At 43.4% G+C, this 24,169-nt stretch overlaps 1 protein-coding gene across 3 annotated transcripts in view; it reads right to left on the minus strand.

Annotated features, from left to right (window-relative positions):
* The window catches only part of APLF (aprataxin and PNKP like factor), a 791,103-nt gene that overhangs the window by 214,383 nt on the left and 552,551 nt on the right, over positions 1-24,169 (minus strand). For all 3 annotated transcript variants that reach the window (XM_078649586.1, XM_078649585.1, XM_078649587.1), the window contains exon 8: positions 22,034-22,159. In XM_078649586.1, the coding sequence (XP_078505712.1) occupies positions 22,034-22,159 (126 nt within the window). The remainder of the gene's footprint in view (positions 1-22,033; positions 22,160-24,169) is intronic.

Here is a 24,169-nt window from a genome sequence, read left to right on the forward strand (position 1 = left end):
TCTCCTCGTCTTACCTGGTCAGGATCGCTTTTGTTCTATGCGCAAGACTATGCTAAAGCTACAGCAACTCGTCGCAAGGCATTTCTGGACATGCGGGCTGATCTTCGCTCCATCGGGGCCAAATATGGACTTTTCCACCCTTGCCTTTTTAAGGTCACCTACAATAACAAAACCACAACATATGAGGATCCTGTTCGTCTTCGAAGCTTCCTGAATTCCTGTCGCACACCTGACATGAACCTTTCTGGTCCGTCTTCTTCCTTTCCTCCCTGATCCTTCTGGTTCTCTGCTGCTTTCTTTATGCCTGTTTTAATGTGCACGTTACTTGTTTCTTAGGATCGTTTTATGCGTTCTATATGTTTATAAGCATCTCTAGTTTACTTATGTTTTAGTTACCGTTTCTCATGTTCACTCTTTGGTCATTTTTCATCGTTGCTCTCCTCATGTTTTCATAGATCAAGAACCTCGTTCCGTGATGTTTCCTGGTTTGGCGTCTCGCTGACCCTGGACGTCCTGCCTGCTCCGCGTGGTTCCACCCCCCCTCCCCTTTCTTCTGATTTTGATCCTGATTGTGTCCCCACACCCTTCTCCTTTGTAAGTATGTTTTTCCTTCACATGTTCCACGTAGTTGTCTTCGCATTCCTTTCCCTTTTCCTTTCTTTTCCCTTTTCAGTAGGTGTCAGTTCATATTCATTCTTTTTTCTCTCTCTATTTTTCATTCTCTCATACTGTCCTTCATACTTCTTCTGATCTTGATTCTCATTTCCTAGCAGTTATTCACTCTTTCTCATTTTTCTCCTCTACATTTTTTCTAGTTTGTCTGCTATTATTCTTAATGTTTCTTATTCCTCTGCATTGTTCTTTCACTTCTTTTTCTTCCACAAGTCTTTATCTTTTCTCTGTTTACATTTTTCTACAGACTTTTATTTTATGGATTTCTTCCTTTTGTCTGCCATAATTTATATTATATGTTATGTCGTTAAGAGCTGTAACATGAAATGTTAAGAGTATCAATTCTCCAATCAAAACACAAAGAATTTTATCTCATCTTGCCAAATTAAATGTTGATTTTGCATTTCTGCAAGAAACGCATCTTTCAGATGTAGAGTCTGTAAAACTTAAGAGGGGCTGAGTGGGTGATGCCTATTACTCTCCTGGTGATGGTAAGCGTAATGGGGTAGCAATTTTATGCCGCAAATCTCTAGCTTATTCATGTGCATCTCAAGAATCAGAATCCGAAGGTAGATGGGCACATGTTAAACTATCCATTAGGGGTGCTCCAATTTCTCTTCTTAATGTTTGTGCCCCTACTGGAGGTGACCCTACTTTTTGGCACATGATGTCCACACACATTACCAAATTTGTTGAGGACAATTTTATTTTAGCAGGGGATTTTAACCAACCTCTCGATGCTTGGCACCTTTGTAATCCGACGACTAAAGAATTCACTTTTTATTCGGCTACCCACCACTCCCAGTCAAGGATTGATTATATTTTTGTTTCCCATAACATAGCCCAAACTCTCACCAATGCTGAAATCGGTCCCATTCTACTGTCAGATCATGCCCCTGTTTCGATTAGTATTGACACTCTGCCTAAAATTGTTGGGCCTAAGAGATGGCGCTTTAATAACGCTCTTCTTTTGGATCCTACATTTACCACCTCCTTCACTGACTTTTTTGGTGAGTTTTTTTTAAATTAATGATACTCATTCCATACCCAAGCATACCATTTGGGATACTTTTAAGGTCACGGCGAGAGATTTTATAATTGGATATGTCGCCAAAAAAAGAAAAGCTGCCCGCAAATTTACTGGAGATCTCCTTCAGAAAATTAAGAGATTGGAGCACACCTATTTTACTTCACACTCTCAAGATAGTTTGACAGCTCTAGTTGATGGTAAGATGCAGTTTAACAAACAAATCCACTGATGATGCTTCCTTGTACTTATTAAAGTGGAGTGCAAAGTTTTATGGAGGTCGGAATAAGGCTGGGAAGATCTTGGCTAATTATTTAAAAGTTAAACACAATAAGTTGAATATTGAATCTATTTTTGATAATAACTCTGATCTTAAACATAAAGATGCTGACATTCTATATGAATTCTCTCTCTTTAATAAGACCCTTTACTCTTCAGAAACTCAGCCTTCTCCCCAATCCCTATCCCCCTTTTTCTCCAGCATACGCAAACCCCAACATTTTCCCCTTGATCTTACCTCCTTAGAATCAGATATGTCCCAACAGGAATTACTCACCGCACTTCAACATCTTAAAAAAGACAAAGCCCCTGGACCAGACGGTTTCACAGTTGAATTTTACCTTCATTTCTCAAAACTACTGTTACCTAAATTGCACTCTTTAATAGACACATTTTCTACCTTAGGTACCTCTTCTGGTTCCTTTTCTGACGCGCACATCTGCCTCATTCCCAAAGAGGGAAATGACACCAAATATTGTAAGAACTATAGACCCATTTCTTTGGTTAACATAGACTAAAAAATATTTGCCAAATCGCTTGCAGCAAGGTTAGACCTTATATTGCCTGACCTGTTAGGTTCGGAGCAATCTGGCTTCGTTAAAGGACGTTTTATTACTGACAATACCAGACTTTTGTTTAATGTCTTGTCAAAGTCTACACGTCTGCCACATTCTCTTGCAGCGATTGCATTGGATGCCGAAAAAGCATTCGATAGGGTTGAATGGACCTATCTTTTCTCTACCCTTGAATGGTTTGGTTTTGGTCCCGGTCCCAAATTTATTTCTTTAGTATCCCTTCTTTATTCCAACCCACGTGCTGCAGTTTATGCCAACGGCCTAGTCTCCTCCTTCTTTGACCTAGGAAGAGGTGTTCGTCAAGGATGTCCCTTATCCCCGTTTCTTTTTAATTTGGCTTTAGAGCACTTCCTTTCCAAACTCCATCAGAATCCTAAAATACATGGTTTTCGCACCACACACTCTCACATCAAACTTGCTGCATACGCTGACGACATCTTGCTCTTCATATCCAACCCCACTGAATCCATACCCGCCTTTTTATAAGTGGTACGTGAATACTCCTCGATTTCCGGCTAGAAACTTAATAATGACAAGTGTGAGATTTTGCCCCTAACCAAGTTTACTTTTAAACCTGATTTTAGCACTTCCAATTTCACTTGGAGTTCTTCTCACATTAAATATTTGGGTTTACACGTTACTCCCTCCATCTCGGATACAGTCTCTCTCTGTATGACTAAATGCATCCAAAAAATAACTGATTTGACAACCAGATGGCACCCTCTCTATTTGTCATGGTGGGGTCGCCTCGATACCATTAAGATGATGTTGTCCCCCATAATTCTTTACACGATTTCCAACATCCCAATACCTATTCACTCCAAATTTTTCAAAAAGATTAATTCACTACTATCTTCTTTTTTTTGGAATGGCAAAAAGTCTCGGATGTCACTTGCCAGACTAATACGCCAAAAATCGGAAGGTGGAGTTAATTTCCCAGACTTTCTGGCCTACCAAAATGCATTTTTATTGCGCCAAGCTTCTTTTTGGTTACAAGATCCTGGTGATCCCTGTCCTTTATGGGTCGAGGTTGAGCGTCTCTCCCTTTCCCCTTTCTCTTTTGCTGAATACCTTTCCTTCTCTCACAAATTCTCTTCAAAACCAATCCCCTACACAAGTTCACTACCAAACTGCTTCTTTCTTCCACTCCACCTCCCCTTGTTAATGTTGCTGAATTTCTCAACTCTACTATTTGGCACAATCGGAACCTATTAATCAGCAATAAGCCCTTTTATTGGAAGTCCTGGAGGCAAAAAGGAATACTTTGGGTATCTCAATTATTTTCGCATTCAACTCTTTTACCTTTCTCACAACTTTGCCAGTCTTTTGCCTTACCTACTTCTTTTGCTCGCAAGTACCTTCTACTTAAGGAGGCAGTGATGACAACTTATACTCGATTTTTACATTCATGTGCCCCTCCCACACTTCCCACTTCCACTTCACAACTCCATTCTTTTCTACAGACCAAACTTAAAGCTTCTGCCATTTACAAATATCTTCACGTTACAGAGGTTATTAGACCCAAGTCTAAGGTAGAAGAACAATGGGAATGCGATTTTGCCATGTCTTGGCCTATATCTCTGTCGAATAGGATATGGACTAAAATCCGCAAATCCTCCAGGGCAGCGACCTTGACGCAATCCCTGTTCTTCATTTATAATAGACTTCTTCTTACGCCTTCTACTTTTAACAAAAGGTTTTCCATGACCCCGGACTTCTGTTGGTCTTGTTCTTCCCCGCAAGCTACTCTTTTTCATATGTTGTTTACATGTAATGCTGTTCATGACTTCTGGAAGCAGGTCTGGCCCCAAATTAATGTAATTTTTCACACCCACATCCCTTTCCCTTTTATTCACATTTTCCTGGGAAGTCTCTCTTCTTGTTGGGAGGATGGTACACTCAATATTCGCATTGTTGATTTGTTACTGGCTGTTGCATTCCAACACATTACAATTAACTGGAAAAAACTTTTCAAACATCTCCTTTAAAGCATGGTGGTATAATGTATGTCATAATCACAGACTATACACTGCTTTTGTTTTTCCTATTCACTTGGCGATGAAACGTACGGAATTGTGGCTTCCTATTACATTATACCTTGATGTATGTGCCAAATGCTCATTTCATTTATTGCCTGCCCAACAGGAAGTCTCCAAACCCCCTTGATTACCTTTGACATTCCTTATTTCTTCATTTCCACTTTATCTCCCTATTATTGTATTGCTTTACAGTTATGATCATCTTACCATTTTTGTTTCGCTTTAAAGTCCGCTTTTAGGTATGTATTATTGCTTTTGATGCATTGTTTTGTTTAAATACTTCCATGTCTTTCATAAAACATGCTTTGCACTTTGGATTGACACCCTACTTTTGACCAATAAACTTCTTTTTGAACTTAAGAATTGTGAATAAGACAAAACTGTCACCTGCCCGGGTCCTCCTTCACCGGCACGGGTTTGAGGTTAAAGTAGAGTGGGGCAGATGAGTGCTGCCGGGGCCTCCTTGCTTGCATGGTTTTTGCTGGAGAAGGATAAGTGCTAACATCTAGCCTCAGACCTCTTCACAGTGGTGAATACGAAACCACGACAGGTGCAAGCATCACCAGTCCTTCTCTGCTTGCTTGTGAGGGAGAGGAGAGGAGAGGTGAGGTACAGCGGTCAGGGCAGCTGACTTCGGAGCACAGGGTTCACGGTTCGATCCCCGGCTCCGGCAGAAGCTCAGCTCAGCACCATATGACTCTGGGCAATAGCTCACTTAATTTCCACGACGGCCCCCAGCGCCTTGAGACCCATAAGGGTGAGTAGGTCACGCTTTACACATACAGATTTACATTTTTTCTTTTTTTTTTTTTCAAAGAGGAAAGGGGCCGCTAACAGCCAATAGAAAAATGTGGGTTTTAATCTACAGAATGGATACTGTAAACATCAAGAAGAAACGCCATGAAATCAGGTACCTGCCACCATCAACTATCTCAAAGGATAATAATTTCATCATTGATATCATTAAGATGTTACCTCAATGTCAGGTGTGCATTACCATGCACCTAATCTCAAGAAATTCACTAATAATGTCCTACAGTATAAGGTACACTTCTGTATCAGTAACAATGGAACACTACATCATTTCCAGGCTGGGGTGGAAAGAGATGCAAAGAGGATTTTAAACAATCCCACCTGCCCTCCACTCCGTTTCTGCTCAGAGTGGCTAAAGTTAAAAAACATTTAATGTTTCCTTTCTTCCTTTTTCTGCTCTTGCCGACATGAATGACAAAACTAGGAATAGCTTTGCAGGCTGCAGAAAGATGCCACCCTTCTCTTCTGATGCCCCTTCTTTGATATGTAAGCATATTGAAATTAATCATCAATGTAAGGCAAACAGAACAGCTGCCCTCTAAATTATTTTTCCAATAGTGAGGTTTGCAATCCCTTATTGGCATATGGTTTGCCCATATACCCCCTGATTTCAGTTTTTTTAAATAACCATTCTAATGTTCGCAGAGCAATGAAACAGCAGCATCATGGATGATGCAATCAATGATGTAATTTAACCTTTCATGAGTGATGCCATATGTAAGGCCATAAGCAGTGCATGACGAATACACGATTTATGGTTCCTTTACCTAACCATTATGGTTAGGTTACCATACGATGACTGTCAAATTCCAGTGTCTCCTTTACTTTGTAACCAAAACTCTCAGGAAATCCAAAATCTGTCTCTAATCCCATGACCTTAGGTTCCTCTGGGTGTTTCTAAGGCCAAGATTACACAGTTTCGTTACTGTGGCAAGATTAGATGTGGATATGGTCCTTTTTATTGGTGGCACTGCAGCCAAGCAGAACAGTTTGATAATTGGGAGTTTTTATTCTAGAAACCCTAGCCCGGCAGCCATCTTGCGTGTTGTTCTACTATAAAAGCAACCATATCCAAGATTGCACTGCTTAGTATTCCACAAACTCCCAGGAGGAGAGCCTCTTGACGGCTTGCTTGTCCTCCAGGTCCTGAAAAGAAGTAGTTTAAAAACAGACATTGGAGTGGCAAACTCCCTGGGCCAGATTTACGACCCTTTTATTGCGGTCGCAAATGGGAGATCGGTTTGCTTGCGACCACAAAACATGTGTCCAGGCATATACAAACGCAATTTTGCATGTCAAAGACTTGCCAAATAACGTTCGCCTTTCTTGCTATTAGGAAGAGGCGTCCCTTCCTAATAGCGAGTGTCAATGGAACCCTACCCCTATGTGACTGAGCAAAAATTTATTTTAAGAGCAGCCAATTGTCCAAGAGACCAAAAGTTTCATTTTTCTTGTTTAAATGCATTCTGTTTCCCTTAAAGGAAAATGTGCTGCATGAAAAAAAAAAAACAACAAAACAAACCAGGTTTAGTTTAAAACCAGTCACGGACATGGTGGTCTGCTGACCGCAGCAGGCCACCATTCTTGTGAGTGCTAGCGAATCCCAATGGGGTCGCTAAATTGCGCTTGGCCCATGAATATTGATGAGGCATGCAATTTGCGATCCCATTGTGAATCGCAAACAGTGTATGAGACACTGTTGTACATTCACTTTAGCGAGTTGCACATTGCAAGTCGCATTTCGGCGCAATTTGCAACTCGCTAAAGTGAATGGTCGTACATCTATCCCCCTGGTTCTAGAAAGTCTGGCAGAAGCGTCATGGCCACTTATCTTTGGAATTTTTCTGTTAAATGGATGAAATGCTGTGAATGTTGTAATAGCAGATGGTTCATGATTTGAGACACGAGAGAGAGGAAACCAGAGTTAAAATTGAGAGTCAATCGAAGTTTGTTGAATAAATTTGAAATCAGTATACAAGTGAGTGGTAATGCTACTTTCTTGGCATAATTAATAAAAACTCTGAAAAGTTTGGGCTGTGACATTGTTACAATAGAAAAAACTAACGTGCTGACAGAGTGGAATTCACAATTTAGAAATAGGAGTGAAGAAAATTCCTAATATGTACCTCCTTTGAAGGAAGCACAAAACAAGCATTTGCAATGCAATAGGTCTCGCATTTACGTGTGTTTAAGCTATTGGCATTGTAAATGACAATGCCTATTACTTTTGTTTTTTTAAACATAAATAAAAGGCATTGTCATTTACAATGCCAATAGCTAAACATGAATAAATGCGAGACCTATTGCATTGCAAGTGTTTGTTTAAGTTTAAAACTGAGCTGCGGCGCCGCTTCAAGGACACCGCGCTCGTTTTTATTTATTTATTTTTTGTTACTTTAACAATGAGCGCAGTGCGCTTGAAGCGTGCGCCATGCTCAGCGTTAAAGTTAATTAAAAAAATAAACCGAATGCGGTGTCTTTGAAGCGGCGCTGCACTCAGTGTTAAAGGAAAAAACAAACAAACAGAGCACAGTGTCCCTAAAGCGGGCCCGGCAATCACTAAGAAAGTTTGAAAAAGAAATAAATAAACAGAGCGCGGAGTCCCAGAAGTGGACGCAGCGCTCAACATGAAAGATACATAAAAATAAATAAATAAACTGAGCGCGGTGTCCCTAAAGCAGGTGCTGCACTCAGGATACAAATACAAAAAAATTGCATCCGCCATTTTACCAATAAATGCCCATAAACAAAATAGTGCTGACCCCCTAGATAAAGCTGACAGTGTAATGTAGCAAGTAAAAGTTCCAGTCATTATGGGTGGTAACAAATGGCGTAAAGACGGTAACAAGGAGGGACTAACAAGCCTCATAATGAATTGGAAGTCAGCATTCACCAAGGACAATGACACCAGCCAATGAAACATATTGGAGGAGAGTGCTACTACTGCATGGCTCGCAGAGCAAGCGAGCTGCCGCTAGGCTCGATCTAAAAAGCAGTATCCCCATATCTGTGCAACAGAGTCTCTGGACCTTCTAGCCTATATCAAAAGTCATAGCATCCTGCATTCTCGCACTTCTCACGCTTAAAATGGTACCCCCAATTTTTGGGTTGGGCTAGGTAGGACTAAAACTGTAACCATGCGTAGATTAGATCACTAGCAGGCTGAGTTTGACCCACTCCTGTCCAGTACGATAAAGCCACATACAAATGTCGGGCACGTTTTCATCGAAGAAGTGTATTAATGCTGGAGAGCAGGACCTTTACGGCTGGTTGCAGATTCCAGAAGATTCTGTCATAAATATGAAGACATTGATTTTCCTCCATATATTGACAATTTAGGCATAGATATGACGTTTGTATGTATCGGTATCCACGTAAGACACACCACCCTTACATTCCCCTTGGTCTCTAGCTTTCAGAAAGGTCTGGAGTTGGTAGATTTTCTTGGGAGCTGGCAGACTCTGGGCCAAAATACCGCAGCTACCCACATCCCAAGAATTCATGCAAGTTCTATGCAACATTTTTGACATTTTCCACAGTGTTCTGTACATTTCTTGTTTGAGGCAACTGGCCCAACCACAGAAGCAGATTATTGTTTTTAATGAAAGGCATTTGAGACTGTTGGGAGGTAGGTCCTTTGTTGTTCCCTACAGATTGCAAAATTTCCCTACACAGAATTGTGAAACATTCAGCAATTTCAACCAAAGTCTGAAGATTGGCGGGCAGTTTGGATAAGAAGTAGTGAGATCTATGGAAACTGCATTACCCTGAAATGATTGAGGTGTTTTGTTTTCAGAAATGTCTAAAAGTCGGTTTCCATGGGGACTGGCTATCTCCAAGCCCAAAACGGACAGCTACCCACAACCCAATATTGACTGGAATTGAAAGCTATATATTTATGTTTCCACAGTGTGTTTGGGGGATTTCATGCCCCAGGCAATAGGGCCATCAGATAAGTGGGGTATTGTTTTTTTAACAAGAAGTGTGGGAACGCTGGGTGGTAAGACTTTATCTCCTGCATAGTCTGGTACTTTATTTCACACAGAAACATCAGCAAATTCTGTGATTTCACCAAAAGTTTGGCATTTGCTGGGAATGCAGAGTAAGTAAAAGTAGTGTGATCCATACAACTGCACCACCCTTGACTCCCACAAGTGTTTTGTTTTCAGAAATGTCTGGGGTTAGTAGGTTACTTTGGGTGTAGGAAGACCTCGGGCCCAAATACATCAAGAAAACACCACCAAAAAGTATATTGTATCCAACGTCACTCCCACTCTTCACACAGTTGCATTTTTCGGCCTTTCCTGTCCCAAGTGATTGCCCAACCATACAAGTGGGGTGCCATTTTTATTGGGAAAAGAGTTCCAACACGAGATGATAGTTATTTTTAAAATTTCTATATGTTTGCCTTTTAGTTTTAAGTCAATGTGCACAAAAACACATTTTAAAACAAACAAAACACCATTTGAATAATCTGGCATTATGGATAAACCAACATTTTGAGTAGTACAAATAGCCCAGATCCTTAAATTTGAATACAAAAATATAAAAAGTAGATCTTTCTTTGATTGACATTTTTATTCTTTACATTTTTCCTTATGGAGTGTAGCATGGTCGTTACACAGTGAAAAACCATTGTAAGGTGTGGACCGATTTATAGCTCTGGGTATCATGGCGTTTTTTTGGACACCTCACTTAAATGATGTAAATCTGAGACTGGAAGAGTCTGATGGACATATATATATATATATATATATATATATATATATATTCACTGAAAAAAACAGGTCTCAGGCCTTATATAGTTAGGAATTAGCTTTTAAAAACCTTTGAAATTCACTCAAAAAACTATAAGTTTTAGGGGTGTTATAGTTAGCTGGACATTTCACTCATACAAAACCATTGAAATTGCTCCTATATAGTTAGTTGTACGAACTATATTTCGCGCACCCGCAATCCACTGCTGATGATGTCACATATTAGATCATTCATGACATGGTCAGTGACATCACTGATGACATCACTGATGACATCATCCAGTGAATGTGGTTTGCTTCGTTATTTAAATATGCATTATATATATAGCAATTTGCATTGAAGAATGAGTGGATATATATAAATATTTGGTTGGAGGATTTAGTAGCAGTGTAATTGACTGTTTACTTGACCAATTTATAGTGTCTCACTAAATATAGTGGATAGTGAATAAACTGTGTGAATATCTGTATCACTTTGTCAGTTGTTGTGTAAACTGATTCTACAGTTGGTTACTAGCTATGTGAAAGTCTATATTAGTTATTGATTAGTTAACTGAGTATTTGTATGGGAGTGTGAAAGTGTGTGTGGTTCGGTGGGGGGTGTGTGACTGTCCAAAGATGTGTGAATAGTTGATTCAGTAGATATATGAAGTTAAAACTACATGTTCTAACAGTTTGGGTGAGTGACTCTCTTTATGGGTGTGTTGATGAGCAAATATATTTCTCAATGGTACATGTCCAACAAACTAGAAAATTAAAAGGCAGTGTATGTGTCAGTTGTTGTATATAAATAAGTATACATAAGACTCAATGATTGTGTGAGTGACTGTATGGATAACTGTATACTTGTAATAATGATTTTATAATTCACTAAGTATGACTTACTATCTAAATGAATAGATGAAGTGGTGTTTGTATAAGTGTTTTGCTTAGTAAATATGTAAGTATGATCCATTGTTTGCATACGGGAGTAGGATGACTTCATATGTGAATAGGATGTGTGCTGTTGTTTAATGTTGATATAGGTGTATAAGTATTTTTGATAGTGTTCTATTGCAGCAGCGGTGCGTCCATTGGGGCGTGGGGGCGTAGCCCCTCCAGCCACCATGGACCCGCATCGCGTCGGCCGCAATTCTATCAGTATGTCTTCAGTGAGTCAGAGCAGCTGTTCTAAATAAAAGCCGCCGGCGGGAATTGCGCAGGGGGGGGTGGCCTGCTGCAGCTTGAGTGACAGTCCACACTCAGGCTGCATCAGACCGTAGTGCGCAGTGACAGTCCCGCTGGGGAACTTACAGTGCGCACGCTTGGGAAAGTTGGAAACTTTCTAAAGCATGCGCACTGTAAGTTCCCCAGCGGGACCCAGGGGTGCTTCTTTGCTGCCACAGCCCGTGTTTTCAAAGGGCGACAGGGCGAGCAGCAAATGTGACCCCCTAGCCAATCCTGGCGCTCCATGGAGCGCCAGGATTGGCTGGTCCACCACGCAGCATCCATCATTGGATGCCACGCGTGGTGGGGGTGGGACATCCTGATCCTGTCTCACAGCAGAAGGCGGCGGCTGGCTTCCAGGATGCTGGTCAGTGTAAATAGTATACATTTGAAACTTAAGTAAAATCATAATCATGAAAATGGTTTGCTCTTGTGGTTTGTCCAGCCCGCACGAGCCTTCACCACACACTCCTGCTGCAGTGAACAAACAGGAAGCGCACGCGGCGCGTGGTAGGGCCTGGAGGGGGGACGCTGACGGCCTTCGGTGACTGTGGCAGTGTGGCATAAAAGCAGTAACTAACACAAGGTGTCTGCCCACTCTCTTGTGTCCTCGAGCATGGGAGCTGTTGCATCACCCCCCCTCCCCTTAGAGAGGATTGCTTTGCAGGGGGGGCCTGAAGAAAGTCTGCGGATAAAATACATTCTCCTCACCGAAGTCCGTGGGCCGAGTATCAGGGAGACAGGTGAGGCGTGATGGATGAAGCGGGGGCGAGACAGCTCAGAGCATCTGAGTCACTCAGTGAAGCCTCCGACGGACGGGCACGCGCAGGTAGGGCCGCTCAGAGCTTCTTCTCGTCCTCCTGTTGTTTGCGCACACTGCGAGCCCAGTAGTCGGGAACGACGGAATTTCTAACAGTTTTCTTGACAACGTGATGGATGGGATCGAGGATAGAGTAGACAGACTGTGGAGGAAAGAGAAATTTCACAAATATGCAGGAGTTTCAGGAAGGCCAGTGGGGCTGGGGCAGATGGAAGGAAGATGCGAGAAAAGTCTGAGGTAATGTTTTCATGTTGCATTACATAAGACATAGAATACACCACGTTGTAAGAATTGTTATATATATATTACAAAACGAAAAGTAGTGACAGAGTGGTACAAGTATATTCCTCTTACTGACTATGGACTCCCTTTCATTAACACCCCTACAGAAGTGGCATAGAAGACATATTCATATACTGTCATTGACATTAGAGAATTTCTGGGCATGCGTGAGGACAATCTGTCTCCTCAGTGAGGAGACAGATTGCGTTTTGATCATGTGTCTGCTGGTGTGTGCAGGGCCTGCTCTGATCGTGATTCGTGAGGCAGGGGCCGAGCAGGTCAGAGCCATTTATGATATCACTTTGCAACAGCTGGCCTGAGCTGAGGGAACTGTGAATAGGTGCAGGGCTGTGATGCTTTCACTGGAGACACACCGTCTGTTTACAGGCGACTATGTATGTGTAAATCCCTTAACAAGATTTATTTTTTACCTGCATTTTTTTCTGATTTATAAAATGGTGAAACATTGTCTTTTCGCATTTGTCATTATTTAGGATTAAATATGGCTAATGGCTTTTCGCTGTCATTAGCGGTGGGGGCAGCTTAAAAAAATGTACTCACTAATGTGTCAACTGTTCTGGAATGAGATGCATTTGGGAAATTTTCCCATAATCGTCATAGAATGACTGGCATCATACCAGGGTATGTGCCTCACTGAACAATGGTGACCTCCAATATCATGGAGGAACCTACTCTAGGAAGCCTTTGGCTAAAAACCCATTAAAATGCTGCACGCAGGGCTGAATGTGAAACGTCTTTCTTTACTGGGAGTATTTTCTTTGCACTGACAAAGGAGACAGCTGTGGCATATTATGCTCTGACCTCGGTGCCGCTATGTGCTGCGTTCTCAGAAAATAAACTCTTCACATTAAGTGACACTTCAAGCAGCTTTGTCAGCTTGCCCTGAATTTCCTTTTTTCAGATCAGAAACTCTGAACTAAACGTGTGGCGGATTATTGCAGCCTAACTCATGATGAACGATTAACTTTTTGTGCTAGCCCAGAATGTTGAAATTTAGGAGAGAATTAACGAGACTGTTATTGGCCTGCATTTTTGTGTGTTTTGGCTTTGAATAAAAACATTGATTTTATGAAAATGTTCCCTGGCTGTTTCCATACCAGTTCACGTTTATTTAATATTGTCGATTTTTGAAAATGTTATTATAACAGGTATATGTGTATACTTTTGAGTGGATCTTTTGCGCTAAATTGAGGCTGGCAGTTTGTGAAAAATATGCCATTTTGCATTCTCGGCGACACACTATGATTTTTAATGATGTCTATAACATATACATTCTATTCACGGCTGGGGCTTGAGGGTCAAACAGGGGGGGGGGGGTCAGAGAGCAACAATCATGCCCCTTGATGTGTGGAAACAGATGGTTTACTCATCTAAACTCACTTGTGAGAGATTTCATGTCGGGAGTAGGTGAATCAATACCAGGCAGCACGTATGAGTTTCACTTTGAGGTGCTCCGCATAAAAGAGCAAAGGGTCACTCAGTGCCACTGAATGGTTGTTATAACGTTAGCAGATTGGAGACTAGAGGTGTGCAGAAATGTTTTGTGGTAACAGTTATGTGATGAAGTGGATTGGTAAGGAATACGGCAATACTGTGTGAATGGATTACACCTAATATTTTTTGTAGCTTTAAAAAAAAAATCTAAAGCTTGTGGAGAGCTGGCAGGGGTGGTGTCATCAGTGAGAAGTATGAGCTGCACCAGACCAGGAGTGCTAGGGAGTGCAGAGTGACTAGGCACTGCTAGGGAGTGCAGAGTGCAAGGGAGTGCAGAGTGCAAGGGAGTGCAAGGGAGTGCAGAGTGACTAGGGAGTGCAGAGTGACTAGGGAGTGCAGAGTGACTAGGGAGTGCAGAGTGACTAGGGAGTGCAGAGTGACTAGGGAGTGCAGAGTGACTAGGGAGTGCAGAGTGACTAGGGAGTGCAGAGTGACTAGGGAGTGCAGAGTGACTAGAGAGTGCAGAGTGGCTAGGGAGGGCTAGGGAGTGCAGAGTGACTAGGGAGGGCTAGGGAGTGCAGAGTGCTAGGGAGTGCAGAGTGACTAGGGAGTGCTATGGAGTGCTAGGGACTGCAGAGTGACTGCAGAGATTAAACTAATGACAATGCCATTTATTTATCTGTTTTCAAAACCAACACATATATACAAATTTTGTCATTTACAATGCCAATAGCTCTAACTTTTCCAAAGGCGAAACCATTGCATTGTAAATGCTTGTTTCAAGCTGCTTACAATGCCTTGCTTGTTGAGAATGTTACATCAAAAAGTCTAACATATTTTGTAATTCAAAGTTGACAAGGTGGTAGTGGTTCAATAACATTTGTTGCTGCAGTATGGACGGCAGGGTGGAAGAAAGGGCAAGGCATGTAGGGTTCCAAGGGGTTGAGATGAATAAGCAAGTTGCCGCTTATGTGTTGTGCTCATTCACCCTATTTATCCAAGACTCTTTATAAGACACATTCATGTAAAGTGAGGTTTATTTAGGCATTAATGGTAATGTAACAAAACTGGTGCTCATGTAAAGCGCTCTGATACCCGATGTCTCGGGTCTATTTCGCTATATAAAACAAAAAATAGAAAAATCAGTTGTTGGCCTATATATGGAGGTGCGTTGGCAGTCTGGCAGAGCTAGCCTATGTTTGTGGTCCCAGTAGTGAACAGGGCAGCAGGCGGCAGCGCAGAAGGTTAATGTGCCTGCTGCAAAGAACATGTACCTGATGCAGATCACAACATGCATATGATGTAAATAGGTCAGTGAGTCACTGCTTTTGTCAGAGAGATCCTTTTGTTACTTGCAGTTTGTAAGTTTTCAAATTTGCTTGAAAATGCACGATTTTTCTTCTCTTTTTTCAAAACCCCCTTATGGGTTTCGGGCTCGCTCGCTATGGTGCAGTATGCAAATCAGTTTACGCCTCACCACATTTGGCCCCTGAACAGTCACCTGTCTCCGAAAAAGTACCAGCTTAAATACCACGGCAGGGCAAAGGGCTGATAATTGACTTGAAAAAATACATGATTCTTGCACAAAAAACACATTATTTCAGTTCAGTAAATATGCTGTGGTGTTGAAATGTACTGTCAATGGTCGGTGTTGTAATTAATCTTGTGTGGATATCTAGAGAAATGTCTTGGGATACTGGATGCACCTCAAAAGGCCCAGGGATACCATGGGGGTATCAAGGATTGCCTAACAGTCACAATGCGACTAAGTGAGGGATAAGGTCTGGGGTGGATTTTGCAGTAAAGTGAGACGGTTTCTAAGTGATGTTTGTGTGTGTTTTAGTTTTGGCTAGTATTTTTCTTTACCTGTTAGCATTTTCTGTGTTGTTTCCTGCCACCCACCTAGGCCCAGTTTTAAAATAGATGTCCAAGGTCTCCAATGTCGTAACAGAAGCACTACATACCTTTTGGTAAATTGTCAACTAGGGTTCTCACTAAATTTTGCATTTCAGATCACCTGTTCCACTTTGAGAACAGTTAGGAGAACAAAAACAGGAACATTCTCCTTGCATTTGATTTTAGAAGGTGTAGACAAATACAGAGGGCTACCTTGGGCTTGGGCAAAAGTACTGGCAGAAAGTGGATATTTTTCCAGATTTAAGATCCCTGGCTAAGCTTCTAAATGCTATCAAAATCACACAGAGGTCTGGTAGCCTGAAAATGATGGTAGTGGTAAGTGCATGTTTTTGGTATTGATACATTGGACAGGGCAATATTTCTCATTTCATGTGACTAACAAACACAAATATGTTAATATTTTATTATTTCCATTATTTACTGTAAACGTGGTAAAGGTAAGGCGTGGTTCCCAATGCTTTGTGAAGGCTGTTTCCCAACTGCTGTGCAACTTCTTCTACTCTTAGAGCTGAGATTTCCATGAAACTCTTATAGTCTGAATTCAGCACCTGAGCATAATAGGACGGAATGTATGAAGCTCTGTGGTTATACTGAATAAGCAGCTACCTGTGTTATGCCATCTATTAATGTAATAACTGCACTTTCACAATTGCTTTATTAACCTTTCTGCTTTCTCAAATTTGCTTGAAAATGCATGATTTTTCTTCCTTTTTTTCAAAATTTTCTTGGGGGGGATTATCCCCCAAAACCCCCCTTTTGGGGTTCAGGCTCGCTCGCTACGCTCGCTCGCTACGGTGCAATATGCTAATCACTTTGCGCCCCACCACTTTCAAATGTCACCCACCGCCCCTGTTCTATTGTTCATTGACAGCATGTATGAGTGAATCTACAGGTAAGTGATTAGATGTGTGTATACATCTATGAATCACTGAGTGGATTTTTAGATACTTGTATTGCTGTGACAATGGATTCAAATATGATACTCTGTATTTTACAAAGAGTGATGAAAGATTTTAATAGTGTATGAAAAGGTGTCTGTGATTGTCACGTGGATGATGTCATCAGTGATGTCATTTGAGATGTCATCAGTGATGTCACTGACCATGTCATGAATGATCTAATATGTGACATCATCAGCAGTGGATTGCGGGTGCGCGAAATATAGTTAGTACAACTAACTATATAGGAGCAATTTCAATGGTTTTGAATGAGTGAAATGTCCAGCCAACTATAACACCCATAAAACTTATAGTTTTTTGAGTGAATTTCAAAGGTTTTTTAAAAGCTAATTCCTAACTGTATAAGACCTGAAACCTATGGTTTTTTCAGTGAATTTCAAAGGTTTTTTAAATGCTAATTCCTAACTATATAAGGCCTGAAACCTATGTTTTTTTCAGTGAATTTGCCAGGTTTTTTAAATGCTAATTCCTAACTATATAAGGCCTGAAACCTATGTTTTTTTCAGTGAATTTGCAAGGTTTTTTAAATGCTAATTCCTAACTTTATAAGGCCTGAAACCTATAGGTTTTTCAGTGAATTTGCACGGTTTTTTAAATGCTAATTCCTAACTCTATAAGGCCTGAAACCTATAGTTTTTTAAGTGAATTTGCAAGGTTTTTTAAATGCGAATTCCTAACTATACAAGGCCTGAAACCTATGGTTTTTTCATTGAATTTCGAAGGTTTTTTAAATGACAAATTTTAAATTTATTAATTGTTATTTTTTTATACTGATTTACTACATTTTTGCAGGCAGGTGTTCAGAGGGCACGCCCTCTTTTTACAACACTCTGCAGCGCAACCCCTGGCGCGTTTGCAGAGGAGGAACTAATTCCCCTTGCATCCTGGGGGGCAACTAGCCCACCAGGAGCCTCCAGTATAAGCCAGGGTGCTGCATTACAGAGAGGTGTAATGAGGCCACACCCTTTTTTACACCTCTCTGCAATGCAGCCCCCGGGCGTGTTTGCAGAGGGGGAACTAATTCCCCTTGCATACTGGGGGTCCCTGGGGGCCAACTAGCACACCTGGAACCTGCAGTATGCGCCAGGGGGCTGCATTGCAGAGAGGTGTAATGAGGCCACACCCTTTTTTACACCTCTCTGCAGCGCAACCCCTGGCGTGTTTGCAGAATAGGAACTAATTCCCCTTGCATACTGGGGTCCCTGGGGGCCAAGTAGCCCACCAGGTGCCTCCAGTATGCGCCAAGGGGCAGTGTAGCTTTGCCCCGGGGGCGGCGGTCCCGGGCAGTGTGGGGGGGATTGTGGACCCCCCACACTTCTTTATCACTATGCCGCTGCGATTTGGTCCCCCCGGGGGGTAATTTTTAAAAAAACAGACCAGGTTTAAAAAAATATATATATATATGGGCCTTTTTTGTCCTTGTGGGACCACCTGGACAGGCATAGGGGGTCAGGGTGTATCTACCCTGCTGCCACTGTCTGTCAAAACTCCAAACCAGGAAGTGGTGGCAGCCATAGTATGCCTCGGTAGAACCAAGGCACAAGAAAGCAGTGAAACAAAGGTGGAAAACACGCAAAGAGAGCAGGGTAGAAGCACCCTGACCCCCTAGGCCTGCTCAGTGGGTCCCACAAGGACCCCCCAGGCCCCCAACATTGTATTTATTTATTTTTTTAAATCGCGGGGTGCGCGCATTACCCCGCGATTAAAAAAAAATAATAATAATTTTTTGGGGCCTGGGGGTGGGGTGGCTGCAGTTGTGGTGCTCCCTGCCTCCCTGCCTCCCGCTGCCTCGCTGCAACTTACCATCTACGCAGCGCGGCCGCCGAGCGGAGTGCAGCCTCAGAACTTCAATTCCCAGCAGCCCATGCGCCACGCGCGCTCTCAAACCGCGCCAGGAGGCGCATAAAAGCAGCGTAAGCCCCTGCACAAGCGGGGAACTAATCTTCTTTGCCACTGACCCTTTTTGGATTCCTTTGCCGCTCCTGATCTCTGTGACCGAGTGGGGTGGCTGCAGTTGTGGTGCTCCCTGCCTCCCGCTGCAACTTACCATCTACGCAGCGTGGCCGCCGAGCGGAGTGCAGCCTCAGAACTTCAATTCCCAGCAGCCCATGCGCCACGCGCGCTCTCAAACCACGCCAGGAGGCGCATAAAAGCAGCGTAAGCCCCGCCTCGCGGGACGCCGGGTGACGCCCGGGCAAAGGGCTGGCCCTCTGTAGCCCTCAGGAGCCGAGGTAGGCCGGGCTGGGCCTACCCTTTGATATTTGTGTTGTTCTGCTTGCAAGCCCAAAACAGAGTGCCATACTAGTTGTAAGCTCTAGCATAGTGGGCCTGGGTTCCTCTTTCCTACAGTTGTTTATGTTCTCTATGTGCCCTACATTGCTTTGGCTATAATTGTATTACATTATGAGTTCAAGTACTATAAAAGGTGCATTGCCCTTGGCTATTGGTGGTAACAAGGGGACATTGGACGATTTTGTGTTCAGGGTAGTCCCAGATACTGAGAGGGAAAATGCACTTGCAGAGCGACGCGCAGAGCGGCGCCGCTCTGTCGAATTACTTAAAATCATACGCCCCTCTTCTGCTCCTACGCAGTTAGATACAATTTTGCACATTAGTTGACCCGAAGTGACTGAGGTTTCTGATACAATATTTGGTAGTATCCCAATTACACTCCTTTTGCAAGATGTAACTTTGACTTCGGATCTTGCTTTATCTTCTCCCTTTGAACTATTACCGATAGCGGAGGTCATACCTGACAAACCCTTACCGGCAGCAAAGGCTGTGCGTAAAAAGTCCACTACTACTAAGCAACCTATATTACATGGTCCACCCCCAAGAAAAAGAAGGAGAAGGGGAACTGACCCACAGAGGGAAAAGGTCTGTCACACTGATTTTGGCAAATCTGCTAAAATTATTCCACCTAAGTCAACCACCATATTGGCTCTAGGTGCCCCAGCGCAACGGTTTAGACGGGACCCTCCCGTTGTGGATCTGATGGGGACTATGGAACAGTTAATCAAAAGCTCAACCATGTTGCTGATAGAGAGACTAACGAGAATAGAAGATCGCCTTAAGTCACTAGAGGAAGCAGTTGCGGGTAATGTAGGGATCCTGAAGCATAATGTGATGCCAGCAACGGCTCCCCCATCTGTGGTTCGGGTTCCAAACATTATCGCTCAAAATAATCCGCAGGCTCTTGAGCCGGGAAACCCTAAACCCCCACAGCAAGTTATTCATAAACCTAGGCACCAAACTGCACAAACTATCCCTAGAGAGGCACAGGAGGGAGCGAGACCTCCTGACAAACCGAATGTCGCAATTAACCAGAGGGAAACAAGTCTAGCCAGGCCCATAAACCCAAGGGGTATCCAAGTTGACCTACCACCTGAGGCGGTTCCGCTGGTGGTGGTCCTAATCAGTGCTGCAGAAGGCAAAGAAAAAATGGCACTGTGATAAGTAGAAAAGGCCAAAACTTTTTATGTATGTATAAAACCAAATTTATTTACAGTCAAGGTACCCTACTTCAACCAGAAGAGTGAATCAGCCAAGAACTCAACTAAAGAACCCTTTCAAACTATTACCAAACTCATGATGAATCCATACTGCAAACCAACTAATTTTAGCCAGTTCTTCTGCAATAAGGTTGACAGCTTTTTCCTAAAAAGAGTTGAAAAAGTTTAAAACACCTTTTCCACTGCAGACACTCTCCCTCGTGGCAACACCACTCCCCCAAGTCACTCCCCAGTGGCTTCCATTTTTGCCCCAGTCCATTGATACAGTTGCACGACTGGCGAAAGCAGCAAAACCTGGCTCCCCTGTCCACTCAGGATCAGTGCGCTTGTCGCAGATATTATTGCACCGGTCCTAACCAATATCTTCCATCATGCAATTCTGTCTGGTTCCCTTCCGACGTGCTGGAAGAAAGCCTCAGTTCTTCCTCTCCTCAAGAAACCTTCTTTGGACCACTCTGATCCAAATAATTACCGTCCAATATGTTGTCTCCCCTTGTCGGCCAAGATTACAGAGAAAGTAATAAACTCCCAACTCACGGAATTCATTTAATCTAATATCCTCTCGGATGCCACTCAATTCGCTCAGACTACAGTATGGAAATGGCCGCAATTTAGGCTACCGAAGAAATCAGAATGTCCCTTGACTCGGAAGGTAGGGCAGCACTGATTCTACTGGATTTGTCAGCAGTTTTCGATACTGCCCACCATAGCAGATTGCTGTCCCGTCAAATTGAGATTGGTATCACAGGCCCTGCAGAATCTACTGCCATGTCCTTTAGGATAGTCCCATTATGCACATACCAAATTACATACATTTTGTTCCATCCACATGACCTAACGTCAGCACCTGGATGCCAGAGAACTTCCTTCAGCTAAATTCAGGCAAGACCAAGGTCCTGCTCTTTGGTGCCCATCCCTCTTTCTGGATTCCTGTCTGTTGACCTCAAGAGCTTACAGAGGTGGCCTCATGGGCTTGGCCCTCTTCCCATGTCAGTCAGCAAAAAACGCAATCTGGGTGTTCTGATGAATGACAAGCTTTCCGGCACTGACCAAGCCAATGCAGTTTCTTCTAAAGTGATTTTATATTCTGAAGATGATAAAAAAAACTTCTGACTTATATTCCTCCTCAGCTTCTGAAATCAGCAGTGACTTCACTTGCTTTATCCATACTTGATTACTTCAATCTCTTGAGACCTGGTTATTCATCTATTTATAAATCTTTATATATCTTTTCTTCACGTCACTCAGAAACCAGTGCTAAGACACCCTTGGATATTCGAGCGCTTAATAAGTTCATTTAACAGAACATGCTCAGAGAGGGCTGCCGACAGAAACTGGTCTGTGGCCATTCACTGCTGACAGCCCAAATCCACTGTGCATGGCCTTTAGTCATACGCAGCAGAAGTTGGCTGTAGGGTCTATCCAGGCCCTGGGCCGAACCTGCCTGGGCTGATAACACCCACTGTTTGTGGCCAGAGGCTTTGCGTAACAGGATTTTGCCACCCATGGTCTCTTCGCTGTATGGCCAATGCACATTTATGCGAACTGTTCTTTGCATGCGGGAGATAGGTTTGTAGGGTAGAGCAGGGGTGTATAAGTACAGTTTGAGATAATTCAGTTTAACCAGATGACTACATCTCATAAGATATCAACCTAAACATTCTCAATAACAGAGTGGCATGGCTCTAAACATACAAGGAAAAAGCCACATGTGTCTTACCTATAACAATCAGTTCCATATGGACATTCCGGCCTGTCATCAATGTCCTCTTGGCTTTCCTTACTCACATCTTGAAAGTCACTGTCTCCTGGGTGACTAAACTGTTGGAAATGGACTGGATTTTTCCTGTGAAGTAAGAAAGCATTTTGCAAATACTTTTATAAAGAAGTCATACATTTTTACAAATTTCTGTTGAAATATAAAATGGCTACACCTTATTATGAACAACATTGACTGCCTTAAAGTGAATTTTCAATATAAACAAACAATACATTCAATATTTTACAAAAAAGAAGCAAACAATGTATTCATCCATATTTTCTATATTTTTTTGGGGGGTTTTTAGAAGACCTTTATTGTGCAGAAGGTTGACATCATACAGTTTACATTTTACGGCTCACAGGGGCCAGCCGAGCAGACAACAATCAGGTAAATGTTTAACTGGATGACACAGCCATTTAGCCGGCAACCCGGGGGTCCGGCGGCAAATCTTAAGAAATTGCATTTGCAGCCATCTGGTACCTAGCTATATAAGTGACAGATCTTAAGATTTTTGTCTTTCTTCGTCAAAATTAGCTTTGCAGTTTTCACCCAGCATTAGTGCCATGATAGTAATCTCCCAAGTCCCCACAGATAGCCTGAGAGACAACTGTGGTAGTCGATAGTGGGGGGGGGATCAGCAATAGATGTTTCACCAATTCTGTGTCCGTAATGCTGCCTGTGAAGCGGCAAAATGTGTATTAGTATAGCTCACTGAGGCATAGGAGCAAGCGGTTATGTTCGGCAGGGTTAGTCTGCAGCCATTTCGATCAAGGCTCAGATATCCAGCAGTATGGAGCCTGTGTGCCTTCCCAGTTACGTCATTGGGAGGTCGCTAAGGACGTGGCAGTGGCTAATATACAGCGCAGCAAATCCTTGGCTAACACGTGCGAGGCTGAGTACTAGTCCGTACCTCTGGTAGTGTGTAAGTGTCATCGTGTCTCCGCAATTTGTGGGTAGCATGAGGTCAATAAGGTATCGCTACCTGATAGTGACATGTTGCATCTAGTGTCCTCGTTTGAAGTAAGAAAGGGGCCCGGTCAGGGAACTTGGCCAGCGAACAAACTGTTCCCTATGCCTATACAATGGCGGGGAAAACCTGGGGTCAAGAAAGTAAAAAAAAGAAGGGAAAAAGGGGGGGGGGGGGTGATCGTCACAGGTTCTCATATGTGGCAGCAATTGTAAAGCGGGGCCTGGCAGGGCATCCCGCAATGTAAAGGGAGAAATGGGGGGGAGGTTTATTCCCGGGCAGGGGCTGGTTGGCGTTGCCTGTGGTGTATAGTCAGAGTGCAAGCTAGCGCTCCGCGGGTCGTTGGTGGAGTCCGTTTACATGGTGATCGTCCTCCTGCAGGGGGGGGCACCTCCCTATCAGCATCCGCAGTCGGCGTGGGCAGGCTGAGGCAAGGGCAGCGGTGTGTGCGCAGTGCCGCGAAGGCGTCTGGTGTACAGCGGAGAATTGTAAGTGCCTGTATCCGGTAGTGTAGGTCGTGAGGTCGGAAGAGGTGAGGGGGTGGGGGAGAGGGGTACAGGGCCGTTTCTGCTCTCGGTGTTGGTTGGCATCGCTATGGCGATGTTGCCTGTTATCTCAAGTGATCCCCCGTTCCTGGCAGGTGTGCTGGAATGCCTTAAAGAGGTCGCCCCAGAGCTGAGCAATAGAGAATTTACGGAGCCCCGCTGTTTCCTCCCGGAGGAGCACCGTGCCCTCCGCTCGTGCCCAGTTGGTAAAGGAGGCGCGCCAGTGTCGAGTGTGGGGGGGGGGGTCGCAGCCTTCCAATGCTTGGTAAGCAGGCGTTTGGCCGTTATAAGCCCCATGTCCCAGAAGCGCGTCCGCACTTTGTTAAGTTTCGTGCGTTTATACAACCCCAAGATACACGCTTCCCACGTGTGTGGTATCTGCTCAATCAATCAATCAATCATAGACATTTATAGAGCGCTCTACTTACCCGGAGGGTCTCAAGGCGCTAGGGGGGGGTGCTGCTACTGCCCGAACAGCCAGGTCTTGAGCTTCTTCCTGAAGGCGAGGTGGTCTTGGGTCAGGCGCAGGTCGGTCGGGAGGGAGTTCCAGGTCTTGGCAGCCAGGTAGGAGAAGGACCTTCC

Source organism: Lissotriton helveticus, chromosome 6 (genome assembly GCF_964261635.1).
Source record: "Lissotriton helveticus chromosome 6, aLisHel1.1, whole genome shotgun sequence".
NCBI classification, from domain to species: Eukaryota; Metazoa; Chordata; class Amphibia; order Caudata; family Salamandridae; genus Lissotriton; species Lissotriton helveticus.